This window comes from Nuphar pumila, chromosome 7 (assembly GCF_984573655.1).
Source record: "Nuphar pumila chromosome 7, dmNupPumi1.hap1.1, whole genome shotgun sequence".
In the NCBI taxonomy this organism is placed as follows: Eukaryota; Viridiplantae; Streptophyta; class Magnoliopsida; order Nymphaeales; family Nymphaeaceae; genus Nuphar; species Nuphar pumila.
Genome location: NC_143255.1, coordinates 96,430,447 through 96,452,215, shown reverse-complemented (window position 1 = coordinate 96,452,215; position 21,769 = coordinate 96,430,447). Strand labels below are relative to the sequence as shown.

General features: G+C 37.7%; 1 protein-coding gene across 2 annotated transcripts in view; it reads left to right on the top strand.

The window, feature by feature from the left end:
- The window catches only part of EMB2757 (Transducin/WD40 repeat-like superfamily protein), a 65,575-nt gene that overhangs the window by 11,219 nt on the left and 32,587 nt on the right, over nucleotides 1-21,769 (top strand). For both annotated transcript variants that reach the window (XM_090014563.1, XM_090014562.1), the window contains 6 exons: nucleotides 13,654-13,721; nucleotides 13,806-13,899; nucleotides 14,134-14,197; nucleotides 14,422-14,504; nucleotides 14,599-14,690; nucleotides 15,196-15,302. In XM_090014563.1, the coding sequence (XP_089870689.1) occupies nucleotides 13,654-13,721; nucleotides 13,806-13,899; nucleotides 14,134-14,197; nucleotides 14,422-14,504; nucleotides 14,599-14,690; nucleotides 15,196-15,302 (508 nt within the window). The remainder of the gene's footprint in view (nucleotides 1-13,653; nucleotides 13,722-13,805; nucleotides 13,900-14,133; nucleotides 14,198-14,421; nucleotides 14,505-14,598; nucleotides 14,691-15,195; nucleotides 15,303-21,769) is intronic.

The following is a 21,769-nucleotide window of genomic DNA, read 5'->3' as shown; positions in this document are numbered from 1 at the left end:
AAATAACATAGTAAATAAATCCTCCTTTAGAAATTACTGGTGCAGGACCCCAAACATCCGAGTGTATTAATTCAAGTGGTCTTGAAGAGAAAAAGGTTCTGTTCTGAAATGGTAATTTTTTCATTTTGCCGAGAATACAATCTTTACAATCAAATGATTCAGAGTTACAAAATTTCCCTAGATTTGGAAAATGTTGGATTTTGGCTATATGTGGGTGATCAAGTCTCTTATGCCACAGTTCCAACTCTATTTTTTGAATATTATAACAAAAAGCTTTCTTCGGCATTTTCAAAAAATCCATGTAATAGAGTCCTCCTTCTCTATGGCCTTCCCCAATCAGCTTGCCTGACTGGCGATCCTGTACCCAACAACCATGAGAAGAAAAAGAAATATTACACCCATAATCAGAAATTTGAGATACAGATAAAAGATTTAAATTTAATTTGGGAACATGTCTAATTTCTGGAATAAAAAAAAATTTTGTTTTATAAATTTTTTCAAAATCTCCTATTCCTTCTATTTCAAGAGAAGTCCCATCAGCAGTAAAGACCTTTGACACACTTGTTTTATTTTTAACACATTTGGATAGACTTTGATTATTTGGGGTCATATGAAAAGATGCACCAGAGTCAAGAAGCCAAGAAATTTTACCTAAATCAGAAAAAGATGAGGCTGCTGCGCCGGTTGAAGCTTCAGATGAGGAAGAGGCACCTTTGATGAGAGGCTGAAGGATCTCCATTAGTTGGGCCAGGGAAACTGGTGCATCCTGATCTTTAGGCTCCGATCCAGCAATTGCAGCTCTTTTTTCTCTCAGCTCCTTAAGTTTGGGACATTGTGGCCTGTAGTGTCCCGGTTCATGACAGTGATGACAAATAACTTTTTTCTTATCATAGTCACCATTTTGTCGGTTAAAGTGAGGAGGCCTATATGATCGAACATGATTCCCTGGTCTAGACACGGCTAAAACAGAATCATCTTCAATTTTTAAAGAACCTTTTCGGAGACGATTTTCTTCCATTGTTAACTCTTCAATAGTTTCAACAATAGAAGGAATTTTTCCCCGGTGAAGTAGGGCCGATTTAGTGGTTTCAAATTCCGGCCTTAATCCAGTGATAAACTGGTAAAAATGTTCAACATCGAGTTGTTTCTGACGAAGCTCGATGTCTTCGACACAATGCCACTTTGGTTCTAAAAGGGAAAGTTCTTCCCAAAGTTCGGACAACCCATTGTAATATTCACGAATAGTTTTGTCTCGTGTCATCATTCGAACTTTTTCTTGGAGGTTGCACACGTGTGCAATATCTTTAAGGGAATACATATTCTTAAGGTATTCCCATGCCTTATCGGCATGATCAAATTTGGCAAGACTTGAGCATTTTTTAATGTCAACGCTATTGATAAGCAATGACATTATCTTCGCATGAGATATTCTCCATTCTTTCCATTTCTTCTCGTATGAGGCAATAGCCTTGATTTTCTCTTCTTCCGATAGAGGGACGTCTTTATCTCCCTCCTTTTTAGTAAGAGATAGCTTAGGTTCCGAATCGGAACCATCCACAATCCCCCATAAGCCTTTTCCCCATATATGGTGCTTCATGATTGAAGCCCATGTTACATAGTTCGTATCGCTTAGTTTCATAGGCATGATGGTGACTTTATCATTGTCATCCATCGATTACAAGGAGAGAAAGAATAGGGATAGAAGAGAAACAAGAAGGAAAATGAGAAAGAAAGAAAAAAAAAACAATACAACAAGATGTGAAATCTTCTCCAATGAAGTGATAAAACACTTCTCTTCAAGTGGCGAACACTTTTGCAAACGGGCACGGAAACCGAGGCAGCTTTTCCTCAAGATTTAGTACTTCCGCGGCTCTGATACCATGAAATGAAATGGGGATCTTCGAAACACGAGCTTTGATTAACAAGAGCAAGTGTCAAGAATGACACTAAAGCATAACCCTTAAAAAGGGTATAACTGGAAACAAAATAAAAATAAAAATGTATTCTTTATTGATATGAAAAACCAATTGCTTAAGAAGCATTGGAGTGAAATACAAGAGGGGCTGCACCCCTTTATATACACAGCTGAAAGAGGACTCAATAGAGCTGTTGGGCACAGTCCAACAGCTCTATTTAGAGCTGTTGGAATGTGTCAGTCCAACAGCTCTATTAAGAGCTGTTGGACTGTGTCAGTCCAACAGCCCTATTGCTAGTCAAGTCTGGACAGGACTTGACTAGCAACAGTCATTCTAGTTCAAACTAAACTAGATGACATAAAGACAAAAAATAAAAATAAAGGAAAAAAAATACAGAAAAGAAAGAAATTAAAAATGTATTTATATATATATATAATAATATAATATTATTATATATACATATATGTACAGTTTTACATTTTAACACCTCTTAGGTATTCATCACGTACGTAATTGCAGTCCATCTCAATATGTTTAGTACGCTCATGGAAGGTGTGATTGCTTGCAATATAGATTGCGCTTTTGTTGTCACAACATATCTTCGAAGGAGTAGAGATGACGATGCCCATATCACTAAGGAGACTTCTTAGCTATACAAGCTCCATGGTTGTAGTGGCCATAGCACGATATTCCGCTTCCGTTGAGGACAATGATACTTTGTGTTGCTTCTTGCATCTCCAAGAAATCACAGTCACCTAAGAAAACACAAAATCCCGTAGTTGAGACTCGGTCATTGGGATTTCCTCCCTAATCAGCATCAGTATAAGCAATTAAATCAAGTGACGAGGCAGAGGAAAGAAAGACTCTCTTAGTTATGGTGTTTTTGATATATCTGACGATCCTTAAGACCGCACTCATGTGCACGATTATAGGAGCATGTTGAAACTGACTGACAGAGTGGACGACATGAGCTATGTCTGGCCGAGTGATGGATAAGTAGGTTAGAGACCCAACAAGTTGCCGGTAGGGAGTAGGATCCTCGAGAGGTGTTCCATCTTCCAACCTTAATTTTGCATTGATGACTTCTGGGGTTTCTGTCTTCTTATCATCGGAGATACCCGATTTGGAACAGATGTCAGCAGCAAGTTTCATCTGAGAGAGAATGTACCCTCGAGGAGAGTACGCTACTTCAATCCCTAAAAAATATCTTAAGAAACCAAGGTCAGACATGTCAAAATTTTATTTCAAAACCTTCTTAATATCATTAATGCCTTGCTTATCACTTCCCGTGATGATCATATCATCAACATGAAGTAGTAAAATAACTACTGAAGACCCTGCACTTTTCACAAACAAAGCAGTGTCAGTATAACATGAACGAAAATTCAAACTTATCATTACATTACTAAATCTATCATGCCAAGCCTGTGGGGCTTGTTTTAAACCATATAATGCCTTCTTAAGTTTGAGAATTTTATCTTTACCAATACACACTCCTGGAGGAGGATCCATATAAACTTCTTCATTTAATTCGCCATTTAGGAAAACATTCTTAACATCTAGTTGATAGATGGGCCATTTTTTGACTGATGCCACAACGATAAGAGTCCTAACACTGGTCATCCTAGTTACGGGTGCAAAAGTTTCTTCATAATCTATACCGTATTCCTGAGCATATCCTTTTGCTACTAATCGGGCTTTATAGCGTTCTAATGAACCATCACTTTTAGTTTTAATGTTGAAGACCCATCTACATTCAATCGATCTCTTTCCAGTGGGTAATGAAGTTATTTCCCAAGTTTTTGCCTTTTCAAGGGCACTAAGTTCTAAGTTCATGGCTTCAACCCATTGGGGAATGTTTTTGGCTTCATTATAATGTGAAGGTTCATGAAATGAGTGTAATGCAATTAGACATGCTCTATATCTTGGAGTTAGAGACTCATAGGAAACAAACCTATTAGGAGGATTGGAGATTCAGCCAGATCTCCTTAAAGAAGTTTCTTCTATGTTGGACCCTTGAGAGTATTTTTCTAAGGCGCTCATTTGAGCTTGTTGACCACGCCTAACATAGGTTTGGATTGGTCTATCACTTTCATCTTCAATATTGTCAAGAGGAACATCCTCTAGGTCATTCAACGACTCATTAGAGATTTCCTCTTCTTGAGGAGTCTCATCTTCTTGGGAAAGAAGATCAAATAAGAAAGCATATTCACTTTCGTCAATATCTTTAGTTTTCATAAAACCATTTTCATTTTTCAAAAAGGTTACATCTTTGGATACATAGAGTTTGTTATTTTTCAAGTCAAAACATCCAAAACCCTTTTGATTTTCTCCATATCCTAAGAAAACACATTAAATAGCTTTAGGAGATAATTTGTCTCTTTTATGAGTAAGAACAAAACATTTACACCCGAAAATTCTTAATCTATTGAAATCGGGTGTTCTTTCAAATAGTTTTTCATATGGAGATGTATTTTGTAAGGATGAAGATATCATTCTATTTATCAAGTAAGTTGAGGTTAAGGCCGTTTCGGCCCAAAAACTCTTTGGAATTTCTTTGGAAATAAGGAGTGTCCTAGTGGTTTCCATGATGTGTCTATGCTTTCTTTCGGCTAAAACATTTTGTTGAGGAGTCCTAGGACACGATCTTTGATGACAAATTCCATTTATTTCTAAATAATTTTGAAATTCATTTGATAGATATTCTCCACCTGAATCGGATCTAAGAGTAGAGATATTACTTGAAAATTGATTTTTGACTATCATATGATTTTTTTTGAAGAAGTTAAAGACTTCGGATTTTAAATTGAGAAAGTAGATCCACACATATCTAGTGTAGTCATCAATGAAAGTAACGTAATAGGAGTATCCTCCTTTAGACATGACCGGGGAAGGACCCCAAACGTCGGAATGGACTAACTCAAAGGGTCTTTTAGACACAAAGGTTTGATTTGGAAACGGGGTGGGTTTCATTTTGCCAAAAATACAACTCTTGCAAACAAAATGTTTCTCATTACAAAATTTCTTTTCAAATGGAAAGGAGTACATTTTTGAGAAGCTAGGATGTCCAAGTCTTTGATGCCAAATTTCAATATTTTTATCTTGGACATGATTACAAAAAGAGTTGGTGGGAAGTTTCAAGTTGCTCATGTAATAGAGATCTCCCCTCCTATGGCCTTGCTCAATCTGCTTCCCGGACCGGAGATCCTGTATAGAACAATCCGTAGTTGAGAAGGAGATTTCACATCCATGATCACATATTTGAGCAACAGAGAGGAGATTTAGATTAAGTTGAAGTACCACTCTCACGTTTGACACAAAGAAATCTTTAGAAAAAATTAAGGTTCCAAAACTTTTTACTTGTAAAGATGTACCATCGACGGTTGAAACATAGGAGTTTTTAGAGTTATTACACAAATAGGAAAGCTCATTTTCAAGAGGAGTCATATGAAAGGAAGCTCCAGAATCAAGGATCCAAGAAGACATACCTGGAGGAGAGGAATAAGCTATGGCGGCACCCGAGGTTGATGAAATCTTGAGTAGAGTTTGTAGTGCTTCCGATAGTTGGGCAAGAGAAAAAGACTCCTTCCTTTTGATAGTTTCCTTTTTCTTTTGAGTAGCTTCTTCAACGGAGGCAACCTTGTTTTTAGGTGCTTCATTCAACTTAGGGCAATTAGGTCTTATGTGACCCGGTTCTTGGCAATGATGGCAAATGGCTTTTCTATAGTTGCCATTATAATTATTTTGCCTTCCAAAGTGTGGAGGCTTATAGGTTTTTACATGATTGCCGGGTTTAGATACGGCCAAAACATCATCTCCTCCTTTAATCATGCCAAGACGAGTTTCTTCTTGACATATTTCGGCTATGGCATCTTCCAAGGGAAGATGCTTAGATCTATGAAGAAGGGAAAATCTAACTTGTTCATATTCGGGTCTAAGCCCGTGTAGAAATTGGAAAAAGTGTTCTTTTTCCATTTGTTCTCTTCTTAGTTCCACATCCACACTGGAAAACCCACTTTGGTTCTAGTAAAGATAACTCATCCCATAAGGGTCCAAGAGTGCTATAGAAGTCTCTTACACTCATTTCTCCTTGCTTGATAGTCCGGATTTTTTCTTGAAGAAAAAATTGACGAGCAATGTCTTTTTGAGTAAAAATACCTTTTATAAAGAACCATGCTTCATTAGCCATCCGAAACTTAGCAATGTTGGCGCAAATCTTGAGCTCCACATTGTTCATGGACCAAGCAAGAATCTTCGCATGCTTACTTTCCCAATCTTTCACTTTAGATTGGTGATCTTCAATGGCCTTCATGCGAGCATTTCCTTCAAGAGCTTTCTCTTGATCACCATCTATCTTAGTGAGTTGGAGTTGTGGTTCCGGAATGGTGCCCATAACATATCCCCAAAGTTTTTTACCTTTGAGGTTGTTCTCCATGGCGGCGGCCCACTGTTAAAATGTAAACTGCAATATCAATATATATATTATTTAATATTATTATATTTTCTTTTATTATTTTCTTTTTCTATTTTTTTATTTTCTTTTTTAGCATCTAGTTCAATAGAAACTAGATATTTTGATCCAGTCAAGTTCCTGTTGGAACTTGACTGTGCAAGTAGCTGTTGGACTGTAGTCCAACCGCTATAATAAATGCTGTTGGACTATAGTCCAACAGCTATAATAAATGCTGTTGGACTACAGCTATAATAATAAATGCTGTTGGACTGTAGTCCAACAGCTATATTAAGAGATGTTGGAATCCAACGTCTCTTTTTGGAGAGCTCAAAATGAGCTCTCCTCTCTCTCCCATTGTTTTGTATATATAGGGGTGAACCCCTTCAATGTAAATAACCATGCTTCTTAAGCATTTTGTTCATGAATAAAGTATTATTTATTTTTCAAGTGTTCTTCCCTTTATACCCTTTCAAGGGTCATGCTTGTAGTGTCTCCAATAGACACTTGTTTGTGAGTTATTTGTGCATTTGTTGAAGACCACCATTTCATTACATGGTATCAAAGCTACGAAATCCTTAGATCTTGAAGTGCTTCCGCCTCGATTTCCGTGCCACATTTACAAAAGGTGTTTCATCACCTTGTTCTTGGCTCAAGAAGATTTGTTTGAAGAAAGGCGAACTTGTGCTACAAAAAAAATTTGGTTTTGTATCCTCTCTTATTCCTTTGTCTACTCTTTTTCTTTTCTTTTTATTTTTCTCTCTCTCTCTCTCCTCCTATTTATTCCTCTCTTACCCTTGTAAAAGATGGATGACAATGATAAGATCACCATCATTCCTATGAAGCTAAATGATACTAACTATGTAATGTGGGCTTCGATTATGAAGCACCACATTTGGGGAAAAGGTTTATGGGGTATAGTGGATGGTTCCGATTTGGAACCTAAACTATCTCTTACCAAGAAAGAGGGTGATAAAGAGGTTCCTCTAACGGAAGAAGAGAAGAGTAAGGCGTTAGCCACTTATGAAAAGAAATGGAAAGAATGGAGGATAGGACATGCAAAAATTATGTCATGGCTCATCAATAGCATAGACATTAAAAAATGCTCTAGTCTAGCTAAGTTTGAGCATGTCGATAAGGCTTGGGAATACCTCAAAAACATGTATTCCCTTAAAGATATTGCACATGTATGCAATTTACAAGATAAAGTTCGGACAATGACTCAAAAAGATAAAACTATTCGAGAATATTATAATGAGTTGTCCGAACTTTGGGAAGAGTTGGCTCTTCTTGAGCCCAAATGGCATTGTGCCGAAGACATCGAGCTTCGCCAAAAGCAACTCGATATGGAACATTTCTATCAATTTGTTAATGGTCTAAGGCCGGAGTTTGAATCCACCAAATCGGCCCTTTTACATCGTGGAAAAATTCCTTCTATTGTTGATACTATAGAAGAGCTCACTATGGAGGAAAATAGACTTAGAAAAAGTACTCCAAAAGTTGATGATGACTCCGTTTTAGCTGTATCTAGACCGGGGAATCATACTCGTACTTACAAGCCGCCTCATTTTGGAAGGCAAAACGGCGACTTTGATAAAAGAAAAGTTATTTGTCATCATTGTCATGAACCGGGGCACTATAGGCCTCAATGTCCAAAGTTAAAAAGAAGAGAAGAAAAAAGAGTTGCATCTGTTGAATCTGAGTCAAAAGATCAAGATGCACCTGTGTCTATGGCTCAACTGATGGAAATCCTTCAACCTCTTCTCAAAGGGGTATCCTCCTCAACCGAAGCCTCAACTGGAGCGGCAGTTGCATCTTTCTCCGGTCCAGGTAACTTTCCTTGGCTTTTAGATTCTGGTGCTTCTTTTCATATGACCTCAAATGTTAATAGTCTATCCGAATGTCTTAAAAATGACTCAAGTGTGTCAAAGGTTTTTACAGCCGATGGCACATCTCTCGAAGTAAAAGGAATAGGATGTTTTGAAAATCTTCAAAAATCCAAAAGATTTTTTATCCCAGAAGTTAGATATATCCCTAAACTTAATTTGAATCTCTTATCTGTCTCGCAAATATCTGATTATGGATGTAATATCTCCTTCTCTTCTCATGGTTGCTGGGTACAGGATCGCCAGTCAGGGAAGCTGATTGGGGAAGGCCATAGAGAAGGACTTTATTACATGGACTTTTTGGAATTACCCAAGAATGCATTTTGTTATAATATTCAGAAATTAGAATTGGATTTATGGCACAAAAGGCTTGACCATCCTCATATGTCTAAAATTCAATATTTTCCAAGTTTGGAAAAATTTTGTAATTCTGAAAATTTTTCTTGTAAAGACTGCATTCTTGGCAAAATGAAAAGGTTACCATTTCTTAGTAGAACTTTTGTTTCCTCACGACCACTTGAGTTAATACATTTGGATGTTTGGGGCCCCGCACCAGTTATTTCCAAAGGTGGTTATACATATTATGTCATTTTTGTTGATGACTTTTCTAGACATACTTGGATTTATTTTCTTAAACATAAATCTGATGTCTTTGCTAACTTCCAAATATTTCATAAAATGGTTAAAAATAAGTTTCAAAATGATATTTCTGTTTTTCGCACTGATTCAGGGGGAGAATTTATGTCCAACGAATTCAAAGACTATCTCAATTTACATGGTATTACACATCAAAGATCATGTCCACACACTCCACAACAGAATGGCCTAGCCGAACGCAAACATCGGCACATTATAGAAACTACTAGGACATTGCTAATTGCAAATCAAGTTCCAAAAAGTTTTTGGGCTGAAGCGGTCCTAACTGCCACCTACCTCATTAATAGGATGCCATCTTCCTCATTAAATAATACAACTCCAATAGAAAAGCTTGTTAATTTAACTCCAGATTATTCTAGATTAAGAGTCTTTGGATGCAAATGTTTTGTTTTCACCAACAGAAATGATAAACTCTCTCCTCGTGCAATCCCATGTGCCTTTTTAGGATATGCTGATAATCAAAAAGGCTACAGGTGTTTCGATTTTCAAAATGACAAATTATATGTGTCAAGAAATGTATCTTTTTTGGAAAAAGAAAGCTTCTTTGAATTTGAAAAATCCAAGGATGTCACTGAATACTCGTTTTTAATTGATCCAACTTCAAAATCCAATGAATGTGATGTTGGATATGACCTTGACAATGATCAAAGTCCTATTGTTGTTGAAAATGATGATAATGAAGAGCAAATCCATAGGGATGTTAGTCTACAATATTCAAGACGTAGAGAGCAAAATCTTCCATGTGCATTACAAAAATACTCTGAAGTCCCACCTAGAAGAACGTCTAGAATCTCTAAACCTCCAGAAAAATTTGTGTCTTATGAATCTTTTTCACCCACGTATAGGGCCGCCATTACATTAATACAATCATATGTTGAACCATCATCCTATTCTCAAGCAAAAAATCATATAGAATGGATAGAAGCCATGAAAATAGAATTGGATGCACTAGAAAAGGCCAATACTTGGACGATACAAGATATTCCTCCGGGTAAGAAACCTATAGGTTGTAGGTGGGTATATAAAGTCAAAACCAAAAGTGATGGGACACTGGAAAGATATAAGGCCCGTTTAGTAGCAAAAGGATATGCCCAAGAGTATGGCATCGATTATGAAGAAACATTTGCTCCTGTGGCCCGTATGACCACTGTTAGAACTTTAATAGCCTTGGCCTCCATTAAAACATGGCCTATCTTTCAATTAGATGTCAAAAATGCTTTCCTGAATGAGAATCTCGTTGAAGAAGTATACATGGAAGCCCCACCTGGTATTAGTATCCCTAAGGGTAAAGCTCTTCGTCTAGAAAAAGCTCTTTATGGTCTTAAACAGGCTCCAAAAGCCTGATATGACCGATTTAGTCATGTTATGCTTGATATTGGTTTTCAACCTTGTTTAACTGACACTGCTTTGTTTGTTAAGAAATCTGATGCAGGCATCATTATTCTTCTTCTCTATGTGGACGATATGATCATCACCGGAGGCGACAAACAGGGAGTTGCAAATATCAAATCTCTTCTTAAAACTCACTTTGAAATGACTGACTTAGGTTTATTAAGATATTTTTTAGGCATTGAAGTTGCTTATTCCCCTCAGGGGTATTTGATATCTCAATCTAAATTTGCTCTTGATATCGTTTCCAGGTCTGGAATTACAGATGATAAGAAAGTAGACACTCCAGAAGCTGTCAATGTTAAAATGAAAATTGATGATGGAGAACTTCTTGATGATCCTACTCCTTATAGACAACTTGTTGGAGCTCTTTCTTATCTTTCCATTACTAGGCCAGATATAACTCATGCGGTTCATACAGTTAGTCAGTTTCAGCATGCTCCCACCTCCGTGCACATGGGAGCGATTTTGCGTATTATTAGATACTTAAAATCCTCTCTTTCACGAGGACTCTTCTTGTCTGCTTCATCTTCATTAAATTTAATTGCATATACTGATGCTGACTGGGGAGGTGATCCCAATAATAGACACTCAACTACTGGTTTTTGTGTGTTCCTAGGTGAAACCTTAATTTCGTGGAGGTGCAAGAAGCAGCAGAAAGTCTCTATTTCCTCCACCGAAGCTGAATACAGAGCCATGGCAACCACCACTATGGAGGTTGTTTGGCTCAGACGATTGCTAGCAGATATGGGAGCTAAAGCAACGCAAGCTTCAAAGATGTGCTGTGACAACAAAAGTGCGATCTATATTGCAAGCAACCGGACATTCCATGAGCGCACTAAACACATTGAGATGGACTGTCACTATGTCAGAGAGGAATACTTACATGGAACCATTGATCTGCCATATGTTACATCAGAATATCAATTAGCAGACTTCTTCACCAAGCCTCTCGCTGCTCCCAGATTTCACTTCCTCTTAGACAAACTTTCGCTCATTGTACTGTAAGTTTGAAGGGGAGTGTTAAAATGTAAACTGCAATATATATATATATATATATATATATTATTTAATATTATTATATTTTCTTTTATTATTTTCTTTTTCTATTTTTTTATTTTCTTTTTTAGCATCTAGTTCAATAGAAACTAGATATTTTGATCCAGTCAAGTTCCTGTTGGAACTTGACTGTGCAAGTAGCTGTTGGACTGTAGTCCAACCGCTATAATAAATGCTGTTGGACTATAGTCCAACAACTATAATAAATGCTGTTGGACTATAGTCCAACAGCTATAATAATAAATGCTGTTGGACTGTAGTCCAACAGCTATATTAAGAGATGTTGGAATCCAACGTCTCTTTTTGGAGAGCTCAAAATGAGCTCTCCTCTCTCTCCCATTGTTTTGTATATATAGGGGTGAACCCCTTCAATGTAAATAACCATGCTTCTTAAGCATTTTGTTCATGAATAAAGTATTATTTATTTTTCAAGTGTTCTTCCCTTTATACCCTTTCAAGGGTCATGCTTGTAGTGTCTCCAATAGACACTTGTTTGTGAGTTATTTGTGCATTTGTTGAAGACCACCATTTCATTACACCCACATCATGTAGTTGGAGCCATTGAGCTTGAAAGAGAGATCAATCTTTTGTTCCCCTTCCATTTAATCACTCACAAGAGAACAAACAAAGAGAGATACAAAAAACAATAATATTACTATTCAACTAGCTATATTAAGAAGAAGAGCATACACAAGGCTCTGATACCATGTAATGAAATATGCGAAAAAACTAAGAGTGCATTAAGCACTTACAACATTCACTAATGAACAAACAAAAGGGCTAACACCCAAACCCACAAGAGACAACACAACATAAAAATATAAAAGTCTCTTATTCAAAAAGAGAGAGAGCTCTCAAGTGTGAAGAATACAAGAGGGGTTCACCCCTATATATACACAAATGAAGGAGAGGGGGGATGGCCATAAGGCCTTAAAAGGAGAGCCACCTAGGGGCTCCCCATGTAGTCGTTGGGAGCCCCCAACGGTCACAAATGTGACCGTTGGGGGCCCCATTGACTTCATGGTGGGGCCCCTTTTGTGTGAGCAAAAAACATAAAAATAAAAAATATAAATTACAAAAATTAAAGGGGAAAATAAATGAAGAATAACAAGTACCTCTATCGGGTGCTTGTGAAATGACTAAAATACCCCTATCGGGTATTTTAGACAATTACATATATATATATATATGAATTACATGTATTTTAACATTAAACCCATACTTTTTTTCTTTAGTTATGGATGGAATAACGTCTTGTATCCAAGTATAAGTCCTTTGGTATATGCTCTTTGCACATGATATATAATATTGGTTAGTCAAGGTAAAGACGATATACTGAAGCAACCAAAACTTTGGAGGAGCATGCTGGAGAAAAATGGTTTATGAATTAGTAGAACAAAAACTGAATATATTAAGTGCAAGTTTAGTATAAAAGCTAGTGATAATAATGTCATTCAAATACAAGAGATGCCTATTCAACAATGCCATAAGTTTTGTTCTAATATCACTAATATGATCAATGCTGGTTGGGTTAAATTGAGACAGACTAGTGGCATGCTATGTGATAAAAGAATACCTCTACTATTGAAAGGACGTTTCTACAAGACTGCAATAAGACCCATACTATTATATGAAGTTGAATATTGGGTGACTAAAAAATGACAAGACAAAGTGCATATTGCAAAGATGTGTATGTTAAGATGGATGTTCGGGGTTACAAGAAAGGATAAAATTAGAAATGAATATATTAGAATTATCTATGAGTCAGATCAATAAAAAATAAAATAAGTGAATTCTGTTTAAGATAGTTTCAACTTTGGACATGTTGCATGAATACCTCTTGGGGCACCTGGGAGAAAGATTGACTTGGTACAAGTAGGAGTTAGAAAAAAAGGAAGACCAATGAAGACTTGGAAGGAGGCAGTTAGAGGTGACAAAAGATTGTAAAGTGACCGAAGTTTTAGCTCTAGATAGACAGGAATGGAGAAACAAGACTCGTAAAACCAACTTTATGTAGTTGGGATAAGGCTTGAAAGAATTCAAGTTATGTATAAATAGAAAGCCAATGCAATCAAAAGGAATGTATAAATAGAAAGCCAATGCAATCAAAAGGAATGTGGGCACATGCAATCCAGCATGGTGATCCTTGTTGGCAACTTGATCTGCTGTTCTAGCAGTTTCTCACCAGACATTTTCTTCAATTTTTAGACTGTTAGTGAATATTTGTGAAAGATTTTCCTATTTTGTTTGGTCTGCTTTCATTGCATAATTTGGCTTATTCACATTGGTTAAGCAGAACCTTCACATTACACCACCAACCAACATCCAAATCTTCTGGCTTTAGCTGGTGAACATCCTTCTCAGGTGAATATACATCTTCTTTGGGCTTTTGCATCTTAGTTTTGCTCTTATGAGTCTCCTTTGTCATTGATAATATGGTATGAACAGATAGAAATTTGGGATCTTAACACTGCAGAGAAGGTTGCTTGCTTTCCACCTTACTGCAGTGACAGCTCAGCAGAGCTTTCTACAAAACCACGAGGTTTGTATGTGATTATCAAGTCATGACCATGGGATTTCATGTGCTTGTTTTTCATGTAATAACTCTTTAGTAGCTTTTCCATAATTTTGAAGTTATGCTTTAATCTTATGTTCTACTTGCAACAGTGGGTTCAATTTTCAAACAGGCCGGTTGCCTGACCTGATGCCTTCCCCTACTGGAAAGTAATTTTTTTCCTGTATGTACTTTTAATATTTGTTTCTTCTGATGTGGCAGGAATGTGTATGGCTGTTCAGGCATTTTTCCCCTCATCTAATGGATTCCTGAATGTTTTAGCAGGGTTTGTTTATTCTCCTGGCTTGGCAGTTATACAAACTTCCTACCTGTTACTTCTATTTCATATTAAAATGCAAAATTCCAATACGAAATGTTACAGTTAGGATGCACCTGGTCCTTTAGTTTTTATTTTTTCTAGAGTTTGGATTATGAACCATGTAATTCTAGATTATGTCTTTAGCATGATTGATATTTGCACAAGATAATGTGGTGGATACTGGACTGTAGTTATGAAGATGGGAGCTTGGCATGGTGGGACTCACGAAAACCTGAGACTCCAATAGCTTCCGTTAGGTTTCATTCAGATCCAGGTGTGTTATATGGCATTGTGGTTTTGGAGTCTGTCCCCATGAACATGTTATGCTTTTCAATAAGAGCATTCTTATTCATAACTTCTTTTTCCAGTGTTAAGTCTGGCAGTTGACAGAACATGCACCAGCGGAATCTCAGGAGGTGCAGACAACAAAATCATGCTCTTCGCTTTGGACCATCAGATGGTATGAATTCATGGATGGCATCTGTTTCATGAGATGTTCTTGTGCTTGTTACATGCTTGACCTTATGACTTGTAACCTAATTTCCTATTGATGGATATTTAGTAGTTCAGTTGCTTCATGTTGCATATTATTTCGCAACAATTGCCAAAAGACCATATCATTTTGTGGTTGATCCATTGGGATAGGATACTTCTTCTCCTATTCTTATAGCATCAACTTTGATCTGATGATGAAAGATTACTGGCTGGTTTATCAGATATGTTGATGTTCTACTAAGCTTTGTTTCTTCATTTTTTATGATATCTGAATGGAACACTTGCTCTTTTGCTGTGGCTATTTGGCTTCTACTTCAGTCTTGAGGGGTGTTATATTATTAATTACTGTTCTTATTAGATATTGAATTTAAGGGTTTGTCCTTTAGTTCATACAGTTGGATCAATGCTTTTTGAGGTTGTAAATAAGTGGCTTACCCTGATTTTATTCTCTTATACTTCTTCTGGTACAGTGCACTGTGTCTATCAAGAATGAAATCAGCTTGGAACAGCCAGGCATTGCAAGTGTCTCTATACGACTGGACAATAAAATTGCTGCTTCTGCTGGTTGGGATCACAGGTTGTGTTCTTGTATATTCCTCATCAAAGATGTTGTTTGACAGTTTTTGTCATCATCAATTTCTAAGTGGGTTAGAAAACATTAATCAAAAATTGGTTTGATAGGTCAGTTGTCAAGGACCTGATGTAGAAACTGTGCATTCTATTTTAGATAACTGATGTCCCCTTACATAAAGGTGGGTCTTTTGCATATAGTGCATAGTGAGAACGGCCATGTCATACTTCCATTTTGAAGGGCGATAACTCAAATGACCAAAACTATGCACCAAGTTGGGGGGACGAAAAAAAGATGGTTCCCCATGTTTTGAAATTTTGGCTTAGTGATTGTGGCATAAAGTCATCTTTTGTAAACAGTCACATACACGCCTATTATGCTTGTAGAAACTACCATCTGGTCGTCACTTGCAAAAGTAAGCATTCACCAAGGGCATTGCCTGACTAGATTTCTTAGGTGTTGCATCTTAGCAAAGGATGAGGCTTGTGCTGTGACTGTAACGAAGTAAATGGAATTACAAATAACAAAGTGTAGAATACTTACAAGTCCAATAATGGACAAATACAAAGAAAATAAACAAGCATTTGCACACACAAATCTACAAAGGGATAATGCCGAAAGGCAAACAAAAGAAAATATTATTGAAAATGTGAGAGAAGAAATGAGTTACATGTAGGGGATGCACCCCTATTTATATACATAACAAGAGAGGGAGCCATTGGGAGCTCCCCCTTTTCATAGAGACTTTGGGGAGCTCCCAACGGTCATAAATATGACCGTTGGTGCCCCCAACGACTCTATGGAAGGGAGGGGGGGGGGATTTGCAAAAAGTAAAAAACAAAAAGGAAAAGAAAAAGTAAAAAATAAGAAAAGAGAAAAGAGTTTTTTTTAAGAAACAACTATTTAATATATGTAAAAAGACAAAAATGCTCCTATCGGGTAATACATAACAAAACATATATATATATATATATATATTTAATACTCCCTCTCAAACTTTACAAGGAAAGAACCAAAAGTTTGCTAAGGAGAAAGAGAAAACGACGAGCAGGAAGAGCTTTGGTGAAGAAATCGGCCAACTGACATTTCAAGGTAACATACGGTAATGTGATAGTTCTCTTCAGATATTCATCACAAACATAATGACAATCCATCTCAATATGCTTGGTGCGTTCATGAAAAGTGTGATTGCTTAATATAAATCGCACTCTTATTGTCACAACATATCTTCGATGGTGATGAGATGATGATACCCATATCATTGAGTAGACTTTTAAGCCACACTATTTTCATTGTTGTTGTAGCTACAACACGATATTCGACTTTGGTTGAAGATAAATATACATTTTGTTGTTTTTTACACCTCCAAGAAATCAATGAATCTCCTAAAAAAATACAAAAACCAGTAGTTGAGATTCTATCATTAGGATTACCACCCCGATCAGCATCAATATAAGCAATTAAATCAAAAGATGAGGAAGATGATAAGAAAAACCCTTTCGAAATGGTGTTTTTAATGTATCGCATAATCCTTATTACTCCTGCCATGTGCACATTGGTAGGTGCATGTTGAAACTAGTTGGCCGCATGAACATCTTGAGCAATATTAGGTTGGATGATGAACTATGTCACAGAGATTCGGCTAGCAGGGTGCCGCACCCGCGTCGACGCGACTCGACGCGGGTGCGGTCAACCCGATCCTGGGTGCGTTGACCGCACCCAAGATCATTTATGTCCTTTTTTTTGGATTTTTTTTTTAAAAATTGCCCCTGCGATTTTTAAAAAAAAAAAAAAATCTGCTGACAGCAGTTGTCAGCTTCTGTCAGCTCCTAACTTTTCAATGATGGTGATAGCCTTGCTTGTGCTATCGTGCAGCTGTATATAAAAAAAAAATCTGCTGCTGTCAGGAGCTGACAACACTTTTCAATGATGGTGGTAGCCTTGCTTGTGCTATCGTGCAGCTGTATATAAAAAAAACTGACAGCAGCTGTGACAGCTGCTGACTTTTCAATGATGGCGGTAGCTTTGCTTGTGCTATCGTGCAGTTGTATATACAAAAAAAAATCTGCTGACAGCAGCTGTCAGCTCCTGACTTTTCAATGATGGTGGTAGCCTTGCTTGTGTTAAATATGTATATGTAAATGAATATATTTCTGTACTGTATTGTACCACTTGTACAACATACTGTACTGTATTGTACTACTGTACTGTATTGTACAACATATTGTACTGTATTGTACTATTGTACTGTATTGTACTGTATTGTACAACATACTGTACTGTATTGTACTATTGTACTGTATTGTACCACTCGTACAACATATAAATATCAATGGAAAGGGGAGAAGACATCATTGCCGCCCAACATTTTTTTCTCTCTTCCCTCTTACCTCTCTCTCTATCTCTTGCTACGATAGTAAGGTGACTCCCACATCTGATTTCTCACATGGTATCAGAGCCAAGGGCGTGGTAATCACGATCATCTGGAAGGCCCCTAAGGACCTTGACGTGCGTTTTTGGGCGTTCTCAAGGAAAGTGTTTTTTTTTTTCCATCTTTTCTCTGTTGTTTCTCCGTTGAATCACTATATTTCGACGTCGTTTCTTCATTTCCTCATATCGTGCATCTTTTCCTTCTTACATATTCTGTTATCCCCAATTTTATCAACCCTAATTTCTGTTTTCCCCAAATTTGGGAACCCTCATTTCTCAAAAGTGCCCATTTTCTCAAACTTCTTGTGATTTCTTATCTATTTCTTGCAATATAGTTGATAAATCGTACATTCTGCACGATTAACTAAAAAATCGTGATTTCCAAAACTCAAAAATTTCTGTCCGTACAACCTACGAATTTCTGTCGTGCTGTTTGATTCATCTTTGATCTTCTTCCTTATGGATTCTAAAATCAGCCCCGGATTTCTTTCTCAACTTGTTTCTCACAAATTAACTCATGATAACTACTTACTTTGGAAACGCCAAATTCTGCCGTTTATCCGAAGTCATGGTCTTTCCGGGCATCTGGATGGGGGATCACCCGCCCCACCTATGACTATTACGCAAGAGGTAACTGGTAATGATGGGAAGGTGAGTTGCATTGCTATTCCAAATCCTGCGTATGATGTTTGGTTTAAGAAGGACCAATCTGTGGTTGCCTATTTGACTGCCACGTTATCTGATTGTATATTACAAACTATCTCTGACCATTTTACTGCTGCAGAACTATGGAGACATCTTGCTCACTCTTATTCACAGGTTTCTGAATCACGTGCACTTCAACTGAAATGGCAGTTCCAATCTATGCGAAAGGGAACTAAGACCATTACTGAATTTCTAGGGGATATCAAAATTATCATTGATCAGTTGACCGCTATTGGATATCCTGTTTCTGACAGAGATGTTGTTCAGCAGGTATTGGGAAGCCTTGGGCCCCAATATCGTATGTTTTGCACTGCATTACAGGTTGCCTCTACACTTCCATGCTTTAAGGATTTACAGGCCAAACTCCTACAATATGAAGTTAGTTTGACTCAAGATCATCTTATTGATGATCCTCATCCTGTCATGTTTACATCTGGGTCTACCTCATTTCGTCCACCTGCTGCTCATATGGGCCGTGGAGGACTCCTTCCTACTCCTACTGCTCCACCTGCCACTAGAGGTACCCGTGTCCCTACTTGCTTCCATTGCAACAAGCGTGGCCATGTGAAAGCAGATTGTTGGCACAACCCACAGAATCGCAACAAGGCAGGGAGGCCAGGACCAAGAGCTGGACAGATGAATGTTAGACAGTTTCAGGGGCAGCCGCAGGGAAATTTTCGAGCACATCAGGGTACTGATCAGGGACAGAGTGCAGGGTTGCCACATGATGTGCAACAAATTCTGATGACTGCATTTAACAACATGAATTTGCGTCAGAATGATGATGGAGTTTGGTATATTGATTCTGGAGTAGCCGCACATGTTACTTCTGATGCAGGTAAACTTTCCAACATGGTTCCTTATATTGGCACTGGCACTATTGTCACGGGAGATGGTTCCCACCACCCTATTTCTCATACTGGAAATGCATCTCTCTCTTTGTCACAATCTACACTACCATTGAAAAATGTCTTACTCACTCCTGCCATTGAGAAAAACATTTTATCTGTTTCTAAATTGGTTGATGAAACAAATTCATCCATGGAATTTACTCCGTCTTCTGTTTGTCTTAAGGACCTTCGAACCAAGAAGATGCTCGCTAAGGGTGAACGACACGGAAACATGTACGTCTTCGAAGCAGCCCCCGGGACTTTGAAGACGTCATCTACCGTGTCTCCATCTTTTCCTGCTTATTTGAGTCAGTCTTCTTCTGTTATGCAATGTAATAAGCCAGTTTCTTGGCATCGTCGGTTAGGTCATTGTAGTCAAGGGTTCCTTGACAAATTGTCTTCTCAGGGTTTTATTCTCAAAGTCAAATTAGATCATAAGTGTCCTAGTTGTAATGTCTGCAAGAGTCATGTACTTCCCTTTCAAAGTATCAATAAAAGAGCTTCCAAGCCATTTGAAATTATTCACTCTGATGTTTGGGGCCCAGCTCCTGTTTCATCTCTATCTGGCTCTCGTTATTATGTGTTATTTCTTGACTCTTTCACTCGTTACACTTGGATTTACTTTATGAAATCTAAATCTGAAGTGTTCAAACTTTTCAAACAATTCCATGCTCTTGTTCAGAACCTTTTCAATTCAAATATCACTTATTTCCAGTGTGATGGTGGTGGAGAATACATATCTCATGATTTTAGTGAATATTTAAAGGACCATGGCATCACACGTAACTCCTCTTGTCCTTACACTCCACAACAGAATGGAGTAGCAGAACGTAAGCATCGGCATATTGTTGAAACCGCGTTAAGTATGATGCACAATATTGATATTTCTTTCTCTCTTTGGACTGAGGCCTTTCACACTGCAGTGCATATCATTAACAGGTTGCCTATGGAATTATTAGGAGATCAGTCTCCTTATTATTTGCTTCACGGTTCTCACCCTTCTTATGATGATTTGCATGCTTTCGGATGCATTTGTTATGTCCATGTGGATCATTCTTTACGTAACAAGTTTCAGGACAGAGCAGTTCAGTGCAGATTTCTGGGATATGCCGATGGGTATAAAGGATATAGATGTTATGATCCTATTTTGGGTAAGATTAAGGTGTCTAGAAATGTTGTTTTTGATGATGACCATTTCAGCACTTGTGATACTTCTCAGGTATATGAGCAAACTACTTATGATTCATGGCTTTGTGATACTTTGCTATATGACTCTATCAGAGATCCTGTTGTTGATGAACCAATTCAGTTTGAAGCAGACAACTCCATCATCCAGGATGCACCTTCACGGTTTTCAGGTTTGGTTTATGCTCGTCGAGGAGCCCCTTCAACTCCATCTCACGAGGCTCCCCCTCTTCGACGATCCACACGTGAAAGGCATCCTATCCATCGTTGGGTTAGTTACAACAATTTTTCTCTTGACTTTCAGTTGTTTCTAACCAATGTGGCCAAAGAGAAAGAGCCGTCTACTTTCCATCAGGCAGCCCATTCTCGAGCTTGGGTTGAAGCTATGAACGAAGAAATGGCAGCACTTCATGAATGTCATACATGGGATATTGTTCCTCGACCTGTTGATAGAAATGTTGTTGGTTCCAAATGGGTTTACAAGATCAAGCGTAAACCAGATGGTAGCATTGAAAGATATAAAGCTCGCCTTGTTGCACGCGGATTCACACAACAATATGGGCAAGATTATGAGGAAACTTTTAGCCCTGTTGTCAAAATTGGCACCATTCGTGTGATCCTCACTTTGGCACTTCAGCATGGTTGGTCTCTTAGCCAGTTGGATGTCAAGAATGCGTTCCTACATGGGGACTTTGAAGGAAGAGGTGTATATGGAGCAACCTCCTGGATATAGTGAACATGATGCGGCTACATGGGTTTGTAAATTGAGAAGGTCTCTTTATGGTTTAAAACAGGCATCTCGGTCTTGGTTTGAGAGTTTCTCCATGGAAATTCAGCAGCATGGCTTTTCTAAGAGTATACTTGATCATTCTTTATTTATGTATAAGAATGATCATGTTACTACTTGGGTTCTTATATATGTTGATGACATCATTATCACTGGGAGTGATGATGCACATATTGCCTTGGTCAAGTCTTTACTCATGGCCAAATTCAAGATGAAGGACTTAGGCCCATTGCGATACTTCTTGGGAGTTGAAGTCGATAGACAAGATGATCGACTCACTCTAAGTCAACACAAGTATACTCTTGACATTCTTCACACCACTGGTATGATTAATTGTAAACCTCTCAGCACCCCATCTGTCTTAAATCATAAGTTTAGTGCAAAAGAAGGCCAATTATATCATGATTCCACTTTATATCGCCGCATTGTTGGTATGTTGCAATATCTTACATTTACAAGACTTGACATTGCTTATG